General features: G+C 50.6%; 2 protein-coding genes across 4 annotated transcripts; both read right to left on the reverse strand.

Annotated features, from left to right (window-relative positions):
- Nucleotides 1-299: 299 nt before the first annotated feature.
- ETV2 (ETS variant transcription factor 2) lies at nucleotides 300-2741 on the reverse strand. Its single transcript, XM_088800752.1, has 5 exons — nucleotides 2672-2741; nucleotides 2444-2557; nucleotides 1396-2046; nucleotides 756-868; nucleotides 300-520 (listed from the first exon to the last, which is right to left on the reverse strand). Exons 1-5 carry the CDS (start codon nucleotides 2739-2741, stop codon nucleotides 320-322), a joined length of 1149 nt encoding a protein of 382 aa, XP_088656878.1. The 3' UTR covers nucleotides 300-319.
- A 3507-nt stretch (nucleotides 2742-6248) lies between these two features.
- Nucleotides 6249-14145, reverse strand: RBM42 (RNA binding motif protein 42). Of its 3 annotated transcripts, none has more exons than XM_019710683.3 (10): nucleotides 13909-14145; nucleotides 13536-13671; nucleotides 12152-12236; nucleotides 11971-12045; nucleotides 10251-10316; nucleotides 9997-10151; nucleotides 9154-9483; nucleotides 8728-8845; nucleotides 6583-6777; nucleotides 6249-6495 (listed from the first exon to the last, which is right to left on the reverse strand). In XM_019710683.3, exons 1-10 carry the CDS (start codon nucleotides 14034-14036, stop codon nucleotides 6383-6385), a joined length of 1401 nt encoding a protein of 466 aa, XP_019566242.2. In that variant the 5' UTR covers nucleotides 14037-14145; the 3' UTR covers nucleotides 6249-6382. The 3 variants fall into 3 exon arrangements, with proteins under 3 accessions (XP_019566242.2, XP_019566241.2, XP_019566243.2); XM_019710682.3 differs by having other exon boundaries at nucleotides 9997-10172; XM_019710684.3 differs by lacking the exon at nucleotides 10251-10316.
- Between the last annotated feature and the right edge of the window lie 3441 nt (nucleotides 14146-17586).

Raw genomic sequence — 17586 nt, forward strand, 5'->3', positions numbered from 1 at the left:
GGGCAGAGTGGGTAAATTCGCAAGTTAGTAACCGGGTCAGATTTCTTCACAAGCCCCAGCATAGGGCAAGCACACAGTAGATCCTAGGGGAACTGAGTTTAAGTCCTTTGCATGTCCCATTACACAGTGAGCACACAGTAGGTTCCCTAAGGGTCTGGGTCTGTTTTGGTCATGGTGTATCTTGGGATCACACAGGCCGGGTGGGGTGGGATAGTGGTGGTGGTGGTGGTGCACACACACCGGGTCCCCAGCGGTGGGTCTGGTCAGTATCAGTGGAAAAGATGCAGACAGCACGCGGATGAATTTTGACGGGATATTTTTATTGGGTCGTTGCTCCCTGCCCTCCCACCTCGCGGTCTGCATAACCTAGGCCAGGCACGCGGCCCCCGAAGCGGTAAGTGTACTTGCGCCCACCGCTCTTGCGCACGATGTCGCGGCGATAGTAGTAGCGCAGGCCTCGGCTCAGTTTCTCGTAATTCATGCCGGGTTTCCTCTTGCGCTCTCCCCACAGCCGCGCCACCTAGGGCGGAGGCCCGGCTTAGTCTGGGGTGGTGGTGGGGGGTGGGGAGCGGTTTGGCAAAGGCGTCGTGGTTAGAGTTCGGGTACAGTCCGGACACGGTTTAGGCTGGGCAGAGCCTGGTGGAGTTGAGGGCGAGGGTGGGGTGGGGCCAAGGACTAGGCAAAATGAATGGCGGGGCCAGGTTGAACAAGAGGAGACTGGGGCGGGACTTAGTGGGTCTGGGAAGCGGTCCCACCTCTTTGGGGTCGCACAACTGGAACTCGCGGCTGTTGCCTGTCCAGCGGATGCAGCTGTTACGCGCCCCATCTTGGAGTAGCTCCAGGAGAAACTGCCACAGCTGAATGGGACCTGCAGGGTGAAGGTAGGTAAACACTCAGGCTTCCTGGCCCGTCCATGTTGCTTCGATGACCCAGGAGTCCGGGCTCCCTCACCTCGAAGATCCAAGGGTCCAGGTCTTTTCAACTCTGGACCTAGGAGTCCGGAACCCCTTCTCCTCGGGGACCAGCGAGTCCGGATCCCTCCATGTAAGGGACCCAAGAGTCGGCCTTGGGGACCCAGACATCCGGGGCTCCCATCTCGGGGATGTAGGAGTTCGGCTGCCCCACCTTGGGGACCCAGGCATCCAGACCCTCATGCCTCTCAATCCAGGAGCCTAGGTCCTCGTCCCTTGCTCCCTAGAAGACTACCAATGTCTTTTCCTCCCCTCCTTCATGATTTAGGAGTGAGGACCACCGCCTCCTCTTCTCCCAACTCTTAGGTATCTAAGCCCCGCCCCCTCACCGCCAGTTTCCCGGGTTCCGCCCTTAGGAGCCTAGGCCCTGCCTCAAGAGACTCGGGCTTTGCTCCCTCCCTACGAAGTCTCACAGACCTCTCACCTCGGTGGTTAGTTTTGGAGTCACGAGCCAAAATTGCGCGGTCCGACTGCTGCCTCAGTTCGGAGTTAGTGGTGAGATCTGAACTCCGGTACTCCTTCGAAGAGGTGGTGCAATCCGTGTGCAGCCCCGAGTCCCAGGAGGTGGGATAGTCCGAGCCCGCAGGCCCACCCCAAGAAGTGGTATAGACGGCGCGCTGCTCCCCGCCGAGGCCCTTGCCCCAGTAGGTGGCGCGGTCGGGGCCAATAGAACAGTCCCAGGTGGTGGAGCTGGCCGCGGTGGGGGCGCCCGACCACGAGCTGGCCCCTTCCGCGGCGGCGGTGTAATTCTGGCCCGCTACTCCTTCAGACCCAGCGAAGGGGGCGGGGCCCAGGCCAGGAGGGGCGGGGCCCATGGCCGGCGAGACGCGGCTCCAAGCATCCCAGCCAGTACACGCCAGGTGGGTCCAGTCTTCCGACCACGGAAGAGGATGAGGGGCGTGCTCTGTGAGGAGGAACAGACCCCAAGTGAGGGGATCCCCGTTGGGGGATCTAGGAATCGAAGCTCTCGGCCCTGGCACCTGAGGCCCCAGGCTCCGGGATTTAGGGCAGGACACCTGGATGATAGGCGTCCCGTCCTGTCTTCGTTTTCCCTCAAAGATCGGGAAGGCTAAATTTCAACCACGGTGGAGAACCCCAGACCCCTTCTTCCCCCGCCTCTCCGCACACACTCACCAGTCCCCCATAATGCTTCCAGGTGCGGTGACGCCGAGCCCCAGTCCCGCTGTGAGAGCCCTGCGAGGCGTAATTACTTAGCTGAATTTAGGGAAGGATGTGAGCAATGACTAGAGACCCTCCTCAACCACTCACCCAGTAGTCTTTGCCGAGGACTGAGAGTCATTACTCTCAGTCATTACTCCCTAACCCCTACTCATTCAGACTTAGGGCTCCGGACCCAGGCCCCCTCCTCTTTCAACCTCAGGAGTTCAAGCCCACAGCCCTCAGCCCATTCAACCTCCAGGAGTCCTAGCAAGACCCCTTCCTCTCTCAGACCGAAGAGCCCAGACTCTCACCTTCCCCAGCACCGAGGGGTCCCAGCCCACAAACACCTTTCCAGCATGTCTCCTCTGTCAGCGTGTCCCCTTGGTACTCCAGTTCAGGGAAATAGAAGCCGAACTCAGCTCCTTCTGCAGAGAGTCAGGAGTTTAGGGCCAGTCAGGGTCAGTGGAGGCCCGCCGCACCTGGGTAACCGCCCCCCCCCACCCAGACACACACATTGTTTCTGCCCCCCAGCAGCCTACCCAGCCCTGACAGCCTGTTTCCCGGGGGCACTTCCTGTGGTGATGCTTCATCCCAGTTCCACAAATCCATGGATGCTCGTTGTGAGTGTTCTGGGGGGAGGGGGTGCAAAGGCACAGGGTAAGCTAGTGACACTTAGGGACCCTGCCGTCTGGCTCCCCATTCCTTGCTTCTCTCAGACCCAGGAGTCCAGGCCTCTGCTCCCTTCTGCCCCAGAACCCTGGAATCTTGGCTTCCAGTGCCCTTTTCTCTCAGACCAGGAGTGAGTGACCTCAGCTCTCTCCTTCCTGAGACCCAAGAGTCCAGGCCACCAGACCTCCAGTCCCCAGTTCATGGCTCACCTTTGGCGGGTCCCTCTGCCTCCAGCTGGGGGTCTCAGCCCCATTTCATAGCATGTACCCCCTCCCCTGGGGGCCTGGGCAGGGGGGAATTTTCCAAGACGTCAGAGCTGGGGGTCGAAGCTGGGGTCGAGTTGCAGGGGGCCGGGGCGGGGCCGAGCCACACTCCCCCCTCCCAGGGATGGCCAGCCGCCTCCCAATAGCTGGGGCTGTCCTGCTGCAGGGGTGGCTTGGACTTGGGCAGTAGCTTGGGGAGCAGTAGGCTAGGCGACTGGGGGTGCAGAGTGTTTAGGGGGTGATGGGGGCGGGGCAGGGGGCTTGTGGACAGGTTCTCCGTCTTGGGGACTTGATCCTGCGACATGAGGTGTGATGGGGGGAGGAGGGTCTGGGGTCAGCTGGGCTGCGCCAGGCTTATCTGCAACAGGAAGGGGGATTTCCGGCCAGACCCTCGGTGAGCCGACGCGATGGGCCTACGTCACAATCCGCAGGAGGATTGCGGGGGGGATGGGGTGGGGGGAGGCGGACCAGGATCCCTGACCTGGCAGAGTTCTCCCCTTCCGAGGGCTTTGAGGAAGACTTCCTGGGGCTGCTCCAGGGGTGTGTCAATCATGATAACAATAGCATCAACAATGTAAACAATAACACCAGTCATAGCTAACATTTATTGAGGGCTTATTGCAGGGCACCAACAGTGCCATGAGCCTTAGTTTAATCTTCTTTTCAGGTAGGTACTACACTTATCCTCATTTTATGAAAGAGGAAATTGAGGCAGGCTTCCTCCCACTTCTCTTCATCTCCAAAGTCCATGCTCTTCCGTGCTATAATAGTTTGGGACAAATGGGGGAATTTGAGTATGCACTGAATATGAGATATAGAATTATTAATTTTCTTAGATGTGATAATGGTATGATATGAAAGATGTCTCTGTAAGGATATGAACACTGAGATATTTAGGGGTGAAGTGTTAGGACGTCTGTAACTTGCTTCAAATGATTCAGCAATAACCCCCCCAAAAAGCCACACCCATGTGTACATGTAACATATACATACATGCACTATTTGGGACACACTGACATACTAAAAAATTATTTGTTGTTTATCTGGAGTTTGAATTTAACTAGGTGTCCTGTATTTTTATCTTCTAAATTTGGCAACCCTAAACCCGGGTGGATTGGCTTTCAAGCCGGTGCTTGTACCCATCCTGCTATACTAATAAGTAAATATTTACCATTAAAAGTAACCTCTTTAATATGGGCATTGTCCAGTGTTCACTCAGCTTGATCACTTGCCATTTGTGGGATGCGAGGTATGGGGGTGTGGGCTCTGCTCTTCTTTCCATGTTACAGAAAGGAAACTGGGCCTTAAGAGGGAGAGCCACTTACTAGGTTACATACGCCTCCCTCTCCATCTCTCCATCTCTACTTGCTACATCGCTCCACTTCTGTCCACCTGTCTCTCAATCCCACAATTGATCTTTCCCTATCCTCAGGAGGACTTAAATGTACACATTTAAAACCCTCCTTTCTGGGGCCGGCCCAGTGGCTCAGGCGGTTAGAGCTCCGTGCTCCTAACTCTGAAGGCTGCCGGTTCGATTCCCACATGGGCCAGTGGGCTCTCAACCACAAGGTTGCCAGTTCAATTCCTCGAGTCCCGCAAGGGATGGTGGGCTGTGCCCCCTGCAACTAGCAACGGCAACTGAGCTGCGCCCTCCACAACTAAGATTGAAAGGACAACAATTTGACTTGGAGAAAAGTCCTGGAAGTGCACACTGTTCCCCAATAAAGTCCTGTTCCCCTTCCCCAATAAAATCTTAAAAAAAAAAGAAAAAGAAAAAGAAACCCTCCTTTCTGGAATCATTCTCCTTCCCATCCCCTCCCTTGCCCTCATGGTTGCAGTGAGCAGAAGCAGGTCAGGAGTAGGGAGGGCTAGTGATATGGGGGTGGGATGTGAATGGTCCAGGGGAGCCGGGTGGTCCAGCCCAGGTGGCAGGGGCATAAAGGGCACTTCCTCCAGGGGAAGGAGGCCCTCACCCCTCTGACCAGATTGGAAAATATGACATCAGAGGGGGCAGCAAGGAAAGACAGGAACAGGAAATTTGACACCTCTCCTGGGTGACCAGCTTCCCTGAGAGGTCTTGGCAGTTTCCCCCTCCCCCCACGTCTCCTCCCAATCCAGGGTTGTCAGCTATGCCCCTGGAGGACCCTCATCCCCTCATGCTCGAACCATGTAATCTCCCTCCTCTGCCTCAGCCCTGCCCCAGCTTCCATCCAGACCTCAGGCCACAGAAGTCTCAGGGCTCTTTCTAAAGTGCAGAACCGTGATGCCAGTTCCCTGCTTGAACTTTGTCTCAGCTTCGTGGGGCTGGCTGCTGCCTTCAGGGTAAAGTCTAGGCTTAGTCTGATATTCAAGGTCCTGCACAGACACTTCAAGCGGGGAGTTGGGAAAAGAGATGGCGGGGGGAAGAGACCCACAGATACAGAGGAAGAATTGACTCAGATACAGCTGCTTAGAAAGAAACAGAGGGGCAATCAGAGAAAGACAAAGAAAAACGCTCAAGGAGACCCACACAGAGACATATAGCACGAGAAGTCAGCTGGTATTTGGCAGAGTGAAGAAACTGGAAAAGTCTCAGATCCAGAGGGTGAGAACTGCAGAGACTGGGATAGAACAACAGGAAGAGAATGAGAGTCTCAGAAATGGCCAGTTCCTTCAAGAAGCCCTCTTAACAATCAGGTTGTACCCTGGGCTCCCCCATCCCAACCGTGACCAGTCTGAGCCATCCCTGTCTGGCAATGCGCCTGTCTTCTGCCACTGGACCAGGAGTTCTTGAGGGAGCAGGGCCTGGGACTGTTTCAGTCACCGCTGTGTATCTAGCACTGTGTAGGCCCTAGGGGAGTTTGTTGAATGGATGAAAGCCTAGAAGGCTGTGAGCTCCAGAAGGGCAGCATCCACCAGATGCCCTACCTTGGTGCTGAGAACACAGGCTGGAGTCAGAAGAGCATGGGTCTGAGCCTCGACTTGGCTTCAGTCTTGCCATAGCCTCCACTCCCTCTCCTGTGGAATGGGCTGCACTCAGTGTGTACTTAAGGGGTTTCCAGAAGATGTAATGGGTACTCAGTAGAGACTGAAAAAGGCCCACGTGCATGTCTATCTGGGTAAACTTTCAAGACACCCCACTATTCCCAGGTAGGGGGATGTCAAGCCCTGTACCCCAAAGAGTGCTTCCAAGCCCAACCAGGGATGGAAATGAACAAAAATTTATTGAAACTGGTTTTGGGGAGGATGGGTAGGTGGATAGTTGGGGGTTTTCCAAAGAGAACTGTCGGGGAGGAGCCAGTGTCTGGCCGGGTGGGAGCGGGTGCCCGGCCCCAGACCCTATCTCAGGCCCAACTTCTTCTTCTCCTTCTGCTTCTTGCGCACCACATCCAGGTTCCGATCCTTCCACATGCTTTTGCGCAGCTTGATGGGGCGCGAGCCCACATACTTCCCTGTGGGAATGGAGGATTCAAGGTCAGGCTTGGGGTTTTGGCCACACGCCCATCACACGCGCTTTCCCTAGGGGAGGCCTCACTCACCATTCATCTCACGCATGGCACGCACATAGTCACTGGGGTCCTTAAAGCTAACGAAGCCGTAGCCCTTGGTCTTGCCCGTGCGCTTGTCGCGGATCACCTTAGCCTTAAGGAAGGATGGGAAGCGGCTGAAGGCACGTGCCAAGATGTCATCGTTCACCTCATTACCCAGATCCCCACAGAAGATCCGGAAGTCATCTGGGGTTGGGAGAAAGGAGGTCAGAAGATGCAGAAGCCTGGCCCAGTGACTGCCTTATTGAAATGGCCCCATGGTTTCTAGAGGCACCCCTGAGCCCTCCTCCCTCTGTCTCCGTGGCAGTCTGCCCAAAGCCCCCTTAGTAATAACTGCCAACACCTGGATGGTCTTTCCCCTGTGCTAGGCTCTCTGCTGCGTACTCATGAGGTTTTAACACATTTGACATCCCAAAAACCTTTTTACACTGAGGCACAGAAGGTCAGGTCACCTGCCCAAAGTTACTCAACCAGCAAGTGGTAGAGCCCCTGGGATAAGAACTCGGTCATCTGGCTCCAGAGTCCTTACTTTTAATTAACTGCACTACCCTTCCCCACCCTAGGGCCATCTCACCCGTTCCCATGATGAAGCCCCTAACTGTCCCAGCCCTGGCCTCTCCTCTGATCCCTTTGTCACAGATCACCTTGGCCTTAAGGAAGGATGGGAGGTGGTTGAAGGCACGTGCCAAGATAACATCGTTCACCTCATTACCCAGATCCCCACAGAACATCTGGAAGTGATCCAAAAGGTTCTTGGTCTCCTGGACACAACCCTATGGACATCCCCTGGTCCCTGCCATCGCTGTACCCTACCCCATAATGGCACCCCAGTACCACAGACTTCATCTTTCCTCAGCTCGTTTCCTCTGCAAAACCCACTCTAATTCCCCCTTGAGTCTCTGACACCTGAACACACTGCCTGATCCTTCTCCAAGGGGCGGCCGGTTGGCTCAGTGGGTTAGAGCACAGTGCTCATAACACCAACGTCGCCGGTTCGATTCCCACATGGGCAAGTGAGCTGCACCCTCCACAACTAGATTGGAAAAAAAAAAGACTTGACTTGGAGCTGATGGGTCCTAGAAAAACGGTGTTCCCCAATATTCCCCCCCCCCCACAAAAAAAAATCCCTTCCCTGGGAGGCATAGACTATTATTACTCCTTATTGTAGATGAGGAAAATGAGGCTGGATGGGCTCCGTGACTTGTCCAAGGTAACAGAACTAGGGTCTACAGTCTGTACTGTGCTGCTATAGCCCTAGCCTGGGGTGGGTAGGTCCCAGAAGAAGATGCAGAAGTCATGGACTGGGACGGGAGGTAGGTTCCTTTCCTCGGTGACTACTGTGGTTGCCCCATGGCTTCTGTGAACAATTTAGGCCAACCCAGGAGGAAATAATCTGACAAACTCAGAGGGTGGGACTTTCTACAAGGTAAGTGGCCTGGACACTTCAAAAATTATTATACACGAGACAAGGCCGCAGGAGGACCATTCTCATTAAAAGATAATCTAGAGACATAAAACTGCATGTATCCTGGTTTAAGGGAAAAATAGCTATCATAGTTTGGGAAGAATTGGGTCAATTTCAATTTAAATGGAATATGAGATACCATGGAATTACTATTAGTTTTCCTACATGTTAATGGTATTATGATAAGAAAGAATGTCACTTTCCTTAGGACATGAGTACCGAGGTATTTAGGAGTGAAGTGATAATTTATAACTTGCTTCAAATGATTGAACAAAACCCTAAAACACATACATACACAGAGAGATAAAGTAAATATAGCAAAAATATTAATTGCTGAATCTAGCTGGTAGACACATGGCTGTTCACTGTGCAGTTCAGTGTTTAACATTTTTCATAAGAAGTTGGGAGAAAAAAGAAAGCTTTCACCTTTAGCAATCCAAGTCCCTCATGAATAAAACAGGTCAGAAGGTGCATGCTGCTCAGTGGCAGGATGAAGGCCCACCCCTAGCGCCACAGCCAGTCCCCCACGAAGTGCGCTAACAGTGCCTGCCCTACAGAGAGGAGGCAGTCGTGCAGTTACCTGGTTCACCTTCCCTGTGTCTGCCCCAAGGAAGAAGGCTTGCCCTGACCGTGGCTGAGCAGTACCTGACTCTGCACTTGGGCCCACTTACCTGCATCCCACTCCAGCAGGCTGGGGTCTTCCCAGCTGCTCCCAGCTGCCGTGCGAATGCAGCGTTTCAATTTCTCTGGCTTTCCTTTCTTCTTGTCTTCACCCAGAGGCTCTGGGACCTGCAGAGGAAAGGGGACGGGGTGCAAAGACTTGGTGTTGGAGTCTTCTGAACCCGTCTGTCCCCCTCTCACCTTCCTTTGCCCCCTGGCCCTCCTGCCTCCATAGTTAAAGGACTGGATGTGCTCCTGGGTTGAGATATGTCTGTCTGCCACCCTCTCTCCGACATCCTCCCAGCCCCTCCAATTTCCTGGGATCCTCCTACGTCCACTGATAGAGGACTACATGTGCTTCTGCGTGTGGAAGTCCATGGGCTCCTGTCTGCCCTCTCAGCCCTTTCTGTCCCCACACTGCGATGCTCCCTGCTTACCTCGAGAGCCATGAGGCCAGGCGGTGGCTCAGGCCGTGGGGGCCGGGGCCGAGGACGCAGGGAGAGGAGCTCAGGAATGCGTAGTGGGGGCAGCAGGCCTCGCACAACTTCCAGCGGGAGGGGCAGGGGCTCAGGTTCAGGCAAAGGCATGGCAAGGGCCAGTGGTAGGCTGGGCCCAATGACGGCAGGACCAGTTGGGGCACCTCCTGCCCCCACAGCTACTGCTGCGCTAGCGTCCTCTAGCCCGGCTGCTGCAGCCACCACTGCCTCGTCCTTCTCTTTCAGGCCCAAACCCAGGCCTAGGCCCAGCTCTCGGGATGCTGGCTCTTCCTGTGGGCAAGAGGAGAGAATGAGGGGGGTCAGCTCAAGGCTCAGACCTTACTCCCATTCCCATCCTGTGTAACAAAGCAAAGGGCCTGAGGGCCAGAGAGCAGGCAAGAGACATCTAGACAGAGAAAGGAGTCTCTAGTGAGAGGCAGACACAGGGATAGAGAAACACAGGCAGAGAGACAGACAGACATACACACACAGAGACAAACAGAAGGACAAAGAAAGACATCAAGACAGAAAAACAAAAAGGGACAATCCAAGGAGAAATGGAGAAAGAGATAGAAATACACCCACAGCATCTGTTTCTTTATACACTTTTCTCACAAAAAGAAAGAAAAATAGAAAGATTTGGCCACAGAAATACAGAGAACAACAGAGACAAAGTCAGAGAGTAAGAAGTCAGAGACATGAAAAGCCAGGGAAAAGGCACACTTAGATATAGCCCATCAGACCAGGATTGAGTGTCTCCCTACCCACTGCACTTCTGACCATCAGCTCCCTGTCCACACTCACCAGGGGAGGCCTCAGAGCAGCCATGGAGCCCAGTGGGGGCCCCGGGGCCCGAGCCATCGGTGGTAGCATCATAGGTGGTCCAGGGGGCCCAGACAGAGGGGGGCCCACGAGGGCCTGGTGAGGGGGCCGCAGAGCCATAGGGCGAGGGCCTCCTGCTGCAGAAGAAAGAGCAGAATCTGTCAGGGTGTTAGTGGGGGAGTTAGAGGGCTTAGGAAGGGAGTTATGTGGCAGGGATGGTGATCCTGGCCCCTCACCTGCTCTCTGTAGCACGTGGGGGACGAAGGCCGGACGCAGGATAGGGGCCCTCTGGGGGGCCACAGCTGTGGGAGAGAGAGATGGGGGTGCATGTCATGGGGGACCAGGGCACTTGGGGCAAGGTGTGTGTGTGTGTGTGTGTGTGTGTGTGTGTGTGTGAGATGGGGGAGGGGGATGGAGAGAGAGAGAGAGAGAGAGAGAGAGAGAGAGAGAGAGAGAGAGAGGAGGGTACTCTCAGCATCCAAGAAATCCTGGAGAAGAGTGTGGGGAGCCTTCTGGGAGATGCAGGGATCTTTTCATTTGTTCACTCAGCAGAAATTTATCACTGAGGATCTCCCTTGGGCCTGTCCCTGATCTGGGCAATGCCAGGGACACACCAAAAGACCAAAGGCTCTCAGGGAGCTCCTGGTCCAGAGTAGGAGGGAAGAGACCCATCACCAGAGTGACAGCCCAGAGTGATCAAGGCCGGGATGAGAGAAAGCCCAGGCATGGTGACTGGGGCTAGGACGGGGACGCCCAGAGAGAACTGGGAGCCCAGAGGAGCGCTCTGACCTATCCAGGAGAACTAGGGAAGGCTTCCTGGAGAAAGGGACCTGTGAGCTGAAACCCAAAGGATAATGAAGAGTTAGGCAAAAGGTGAGTGGAAATAGTACTGGCAAAGGAGAACATTTATAAACAAAATCTTCCTCCCTTTGCAGTTTAGTATAATTGTAATTGAGGATGTTAGGAGTTAGAGAGCATCATAAGAGAATGACCAAGAGGTCAGCAGGCCTCCCAGCATAGCCTTATTGGCTGAGCCATGGATATCTTCCTGAGGGCACCAAGGAATCACAGCAGGGTTGGAAGCTGGGCAGGGTGACTAAGTCAGATCTGCACTTTGATCAAAACCGTAAAGAGGAAGAGATGTTAAAATTTCTCAGATACCAGATACAAAAAGTATAACAGGATTTAAGTAACACATGTTTGATCTTATAGAGATTGTACCAGAACTTTACAGGACACATAATCTTTTCAAACACATAAGGTAGTAATGTCACAAAAATTGACTGTGTGTAAAAAAGGTCACCTCAACAACAAAAAGAATGGCCTGTGGAGAGGACAGATTTTAGTTGACTTTGGTTAGTCTAATTTTGGTTTAGCTGATAGGTTTTGGAAGGTTACAGTTGGGCAAGTGAGCAAGGGAGAGAACTTCAAGAAAAGCATTGCTGGCACATCCCCGTAACATTTAGGGCTTCTGGGGAGGATGTAAGGATCTCTCTCTGCAAGGGGCTCGGCGATGTGGGGTCTTGACTGCCAGGTGAGGAGCTTGTTGCTGGTTTGACGGTTTGTTTATTCATCCCATCGACAGATAACATATAATGCTTACTATGTTGCCGGCACCAAGACTTCTACCCCTCACATAGCTTATATTTTAGAGGAAGCAAAAAATAATAAAAAAGTATATAGCTTGTTGGAGAAGGAGTTAAGTGCTATGAGGAAACATAGCAAAGGGAAGGGATTAGAAGTGACAGTAGGAGGTTGGTTTGCAACAATCAGGTTAAGCCCTGTTAAGGCAAAATGACTTGAAGTACAGAATCAGGTTTGTGCTTTAGGAAGATGACAAAATCAGGGTGGGGATGAAATGGAAAGGGTGAGTTAGAGCAATGATTTAAGCAAGAGGCCGAAGTAGTCGAAACTAGAGTGCTTGGTTAAATGTGGGTTTCCTGGCCCCAGACCTACCTGCTCGCCGCAGGAACATGGCTTCTCGAGCCTCTGGACTGTCCAGGTGACTCCGATCACCAGGGCCAAAGCCAACTGTTGGGAGGGGAGAGACAAGGATGGTGGGAGGATAGTCCCGGGCATCCCTTCTTACCACCCTGCCTAATCCCCTGGCTCCCTCACCCTACCACTCCTTACTTACCTGGGCCCACAAAAGGAGGGCCACCAACCATGGGAGAAACCACTGTGGCTGCAGCGGCTGCCCGGGCCTCCAAAGTCTGTTGGACCTGTTGGGGAGGAGGTTGGGGTGAGGGGCCTGACTCAGTGCTCACAAACTGCCCTGGCTGGTTCACTCTGGGTGGTCAAGGGTTTCATTCTTTGCATTCTCCGTGGGGCTGGCCATCTGTTAACCTTTAGGTCTCAGCTAAAATGGCACTTTTCAGGGAGGCTTTTGGGATCACGCTAGCTAAAGCTGTCCTCAGCAACTCCCAGTAGCAACTTTTCTCACCATCCTGTTGTTTCATCTGCCCCATAACACTTAGCACCATCTGAAATTATGTCTAGCCTGTCCTCCCATCTCCTATGCCACCACCCTGGTCGAAGCCACCATTGTCTCTTGCCTAGATCATTACAGTAGCTTCTTCTTTAGTCTCCTTGATTCTGCCCTTTGCCCCCTACAATCTGTTCTCCAAACACAGCCAGAGCGACCCTGTTAACATCTAAGTTGGACCATATCACCCCTTTGCTCAAAATCTTTCAATAGCTTCCCATGTCAGAGTGAAAACCAAGGCCCTTACAGTGGCCCACAAGGCCCTACCCTATCTGGTCTCTATCACCTCTCTGTCCTCATTTCCGCCCACCCTCCCCCTTGCTCACTGCACTCTAGCCACACTATTCTCCCTGCCGTTCCCTGAACATGTCAGGCACACACCTGCCTCATGGCCCTTGCACTAGCAGTGTTCTTCTCCCAGATATGTGCATGGTTCCCTCCATCATGTCCTTTATATCTTTGCTTAAATGTCACCTCCTCAGGAAGGCCTTCCCTGACTGTGCTGATAAACCTCTGCCCTTCTGACTGTACTCTGACCTGTCTCTTCACAGCAAAATGTAAACTCCAAAAAGGTAGTGACTGTTGTTCTCTGATTTGTTCTTTGCTATGTGCTTAATGCTTAGAATAGTGCCTGGTGCATAGAAGGCACCCAAAAATTATTTGTTGACAGGATGAACAGGCTTCATTTGCTTGTTTTCTTTTTAGTAGTCTCTCCACTAGTCATGTATAGCTAGCTATTGAGCACTTGAATGTGACTAATAAGAATGAGGAACTATTTAAGTATATATTTTAAATAGATCCAGAACGTTCCCATCATTGCATAAAGTTCTACTGGACAACATACTCTAGAACATAAGCTCCCAAAGGGCAGAAATAGTTTGACTTAGTCATTACTGTGTCCTCAGCACCTGGCACATAAAATATTAAATTGCCATGCAAATTAATCAACAAGCCAACATGTCAATAGCTCTCTGTATACAAGCACTGAGTTCGAGGTACTGTGCTCTCTGACCTATACGCCTTAGCTCAGACGTACCTGCTGGTATGTGTTGGTGGCGATAATTGGGCGGATCACAGGAGCTGCTGGGACTTGCATCGCTTCTACCGTGGGGACCGTGGGCACAGCAGTTGGGATTCCGGTTACCGGAGCACCCAGAACTTCCTGCTCAAACCTAGGAGAGCAGGACAGACACCACAGCTCAGGACCTTGCACCAAGTCTGGAACGCTGACTATATCGTGACAGCGCCTTCACCCCTGCCAACCTCTCCTTACTCCCGCCCCCGCAATCCCGAAGGTCCCGTTTCCTCCTGATAGAGCCATATGTCGGGCATATTGCGGCCTGGAGGCTCCAGGGCTCGGCGGCTCTGGCTCTGGGACGGCTTTTATCGCGCCCTGTCGCGGGGCTTACAGGGCCATCTCCGCCTCCATCTCCTTTAAGCGTTCCTCGCCGATCTTGCCCGGGATGCCGGCGCCAGGGCCCTGGACCACAGGTCCTCCTGCACCCGGAAGTCCCGGGGTCGGCCCCGCCCCGGCCATCGCTGCTGGCTTCGCTGTCGCCGCTACCACCGCCACGACTCAGTCGCCTCCGCCGGTTCCGCTGTCTACGGTCTGACTTCGTCAATGTCGGCGCCCGCGGATGACGTAGGCCGAAGCGACGGGCACCGACGCATGACATCATACGTCAACAGGGGCTGCCTTTAGAACGAGGGCCAATGAGAATCTGGCCACACCCGGAAGGCCCACCCCAAGTAGGAATATAGGCCAATCGGAGTGTTGAAAAAACGAACTTGTGGAAGAAACTAGTTACAGCTCAGTGGCGCTGGGGTCTTTGCGGAGGAACGTAGGCAAGTGAGAGCTACTTAAAGTCAGTTGGTGCGGTCCCTAAAGCCCAAACTGGACCTTTGAGACTCAGTAAAGCTCGGAGGGCCCTCCGGTGCCACCGCGAGGCCCCTTCCGGAAATTTTAAAACACACTTAAGTGCGCATCCGCCCAGGGCTGGGCGAGGCTGGAGACAGCCGGGGATCGTGGGCTCTCGCTCTGGGGTAAACAGACACGCTACCAGTCAGTGACTCCCAGAAAGATTAGCCATGATGCAGGAAACTCAACAGGAGGCGCTGACCCAGACTTCCTAGAGGACATGACAGCTGAAGACTTTTGCTAGATGACAACGGGAGATACGTTCTGGATCGCGGGAATAGTTCACGCGAAGGCCAAGAGACACTAGTCAAAGGCGTCAACTCAAAAGGTCACGTGTGTAGGTTTGGTCTCTGTGTCTCTTTCTTGTGACACAGCTGACCCCTCCCTTTTTCCCTCAATGTTTTATTATGAATATTTTAATATGCAACAGTAGAGATAAAATAATAATATAACGAACCTCCACGTACTTCTCAACAATGACTAATATTTTACCCTCCTTGTTCCATCTATTCTACTTTTTTTTTTTTTTAGTTAAGTATATTAAATTCCAGCCATCCATCAAATCATGCTTCATGGATGTCTCTATATAACAAATAAGGACCATTTAAAAGAAAATAAAACATTTCCAAACCCAAGAAAATTAATTTCTTAGTATCATTTCACACCCAGACTGTTCAATTTCCCCTGCTTCAAAATGTTTCTATACAATAGTGTTGTAAAACCAGGATCCAAATAGGATCCACACATTGCATTTGGTTGGTTGGTCTTTTTTTTTTTTTTCTGTCAAGACAATTTTATTGGCTGCCTTGGTTTCTTGAAGTCCCAGTCTGAATCAGCACAAGTGAATGCTTTGTTCAAATACTGGCTTTTGTTTGCTTCTGTGCTAGAGATGTGATAAGAAGAGAATAGGAAGCCTTTTTAAAAACATTGTTATTAACTAGAGTTAGTATTTTATTCAAATTTCCTTAGTGTTTACCTAATCTCTTCTATTAGAGCATTCCAACCAGGATACCACATTATATATAGTTAGTTACGTTTCCTTAGGCTTCTCTGCTTGTGACAATTTCTCACACTTCCCTTGTTTTTCATGACTTTGGCAGTTTTGAGGAGTACTGGTCAGGAATTTTGTAGAATGTTTCTCATTTGGGATATTTCTGATGTTTTTCTCAGGATTACCTATGAAGTATTCTTTCACCAAATTAAACCGAAATCCTGACTGGGGTTATGAATTTTTTGGGGAAAAGACCACAGAAGTAAAGTGCAATTCCCATCTTACCAAGGATACACACTAACATGACTGACCACAGTTGTTGTCAACTTGATCTCCTGGCTAAGGTAGCATTTGTCAGGTTTCTCCACTATAAAGTTACTTTAAAAAAACAACTCCCTTTTCATGTTCTTCAGAAGGAAGTTATTATGCAACTTCCTTTTCATGTTTTTTAGAAGGAAGTCATTATGCGCCGCCCACACTTAAGGGGTGGGGAGTGAAGTTCCACCTCCTTGAGAGTGAGATATCTAATACACTATTTGGAATTCTGCGCAGGGGATTTGTCTATTCTTCCCCCGTTATTTATTAATAATTTATGTCAGTATGGACACACGGATGTTATACTCTAGGTTATAATTCAAGACTACTATATTTTGTTGCTCAAATTGTTACAGCTTTTAAAATCTTAAGTCTTTTAAAATCTACACATTTCCTTTCCCCCTTTTTCTCCCTCCCTCCTTCATTTCTTCCTCTCTCCTCCCTCCCCCCTTTTGGGCCTTGTGTTTGTTGAAGAAACTGGATCAGTTGTCCTATAGAATGTCTCACATTTTGGATTTAACTAATTACAGTACATTGTTCCTCACTGCCCCCTCCCCTTATATATTGTAGTGATAGCTTGATTGGATTCAGGTTTAATTTGGCGAAGAATACTTCATAGGTAATCCTGTTGCAATATGCACTGTATCCTATGTATCCCATCAGCACATGCCTGGTTGTCCTCCTTTGGTGATGCCAAGATTGATCAGCAGTGTCATCCTGTTCTATTTTAAGAAGCCCAATCCACCTTCTCACTGATAGTTTTAGCAGCGCTTAACCATCATTACCTGTATCTATTACTTCATTAAAATACAGAAAATAGTGGTTTTTGAATTTTATCATTCTGTTTGCAGTTATTAGTGATTCTTTCAAATAATTTCTTCCTTGTTATGACTTTAATTACTTGTTCACATGCAGGAAAGACAGAGAACGTTTCTTTCCCTACTTTAGGAAAAAATTCAAAATGAGTTGGTTCATATCACCCTTCAAAGATGACCAATGAGGTATAGGTGTATATGTATCAATATAAACTTACATTTCAAACATATTTGATGTGCATCAAATCATTGCAGTCATTCTTATTGCTGCTCTAAATCTTTGGCTAAGTGGCAACCCCTTCAGATTGACTCATGAGTCCTTTTGACTCCATCCCAGCAGTCTTTGAGGACTCCTTTGCGTTCTTGCACAAGATGCCCCATGCTCATTTTGCACACTTCCTGCCCTGGGCCTGGAAGCAGCTATTTTCCCAAGGATCCCTGGTTCCTTCTAGTCAGAAATGGTAATTAGAGACAATCTGGGCACTAGCGTTGCTCACTATTACCAGGTTATCATTATATCTAGACCTTTTCTGTGGACTTAGTGAGGGAAATACATATTTTTAGAAAGACCCAGGAGTTCATTCTGATATTTCCAATTCAAATGAAAGATTGCGAGGTGTTTACTTCTTTGATTTTATTAAAAATATTAGCAAAGCTACGTATTTGCTTAGTCTAATATATAATGTCAAAATGTATAATGTAGCATCTCAAAATTGTAATATATTTTTTCAAAATAAAAATACCAGTATTATTATGAACAATAAGACTACTGAATGCAGTTTAAGATTTCATTGCATTTCTTTTTCTCTTAAGATCTATGTACCACTGGAGGCATCAAATGAAACCAGTGTTTTAACAATTCTTATCTAAAACAGTTGTGCCACCAACTTCATATAGAATGAGGTTCATTTATTCCAGTTTGTTTTGAGTTTTTTAAGGATTTCTTTTTTCTTTTTTTCATTGTTTAAAATTATCAGACATTTCACAGTCAAAAGTATGAAATAATGTACATGCAGAGATGTCGGGCTTCCATTCCTCTCCTTTCTGC

This window comes from Rhinolophus sinicus, chromosome 8 (genome assembly GCF_057876585.1).
Source record: "Rhinolophus sinicus isolate RSI-liver-muscle chromosome 8, RSI-T2T, whole genome shotgun sequence".
In the NCBI taxonomy this organism is placed as follows: Eukaryota; Metazoa; Chordata; class Mammalia; order Chiroptera; family Rhinolophidae; genus Rhinolophus; species Rhinolophus sinicus.

What these genes read in the sequence shown, in the direction of transcription:
- ETV2 (XM_088800752.1), bottom strand. Translation starts at nt 2,741, where the DNA reads ATGGATTTGTGGAACTGGGATGAAGCATCACCACAGGAAGTGCCCCCG. An exon ending in CTCCAAAACTAACCACCGAG is followed by an intron (nt 869 to 1,395) that starts GTGAGAGGTCTG and finishes TTCACCCTGCAG; the next exon opens with GTCCCATTCAGCTGTGGCAG. An exon ending in AGTTGTGCGACCCCAAAGAG is followed by an intron (nt 521 to 755) that starts GTGGGACCGCTT and finishes CCTCCGCCCTAG; the next exon opens with GTGGCGCGGCTGTGGGGAGA.
- RBM42 (XM_019710682.3), bottom strand. Translation starts at nt 14,036, where the DNA reads ATGGCCGGGGCGGGGCCGACCCCGGGACTTCCGGGTGCAGGAGGACCT. An exon ending in ATGGAGGCGGAGATGGCCCT is followed by an intron (nt 13,672 to 13,908) that starts GTAAGCCCCGCG and finishes CTGCTCTCCTAG; the next exon opens with GTTTGAGCAGGAAGTTCTGG. An exon ending in CTGCTCTGAGGCCTCCCCTG is followed by an intron (nt 9,484 to 9,996) that starts GTGAGTGTGGAC and finishes TCTTGCCCACAG; the next exon opens with GAAGAGCCAGCATCCCGAGA.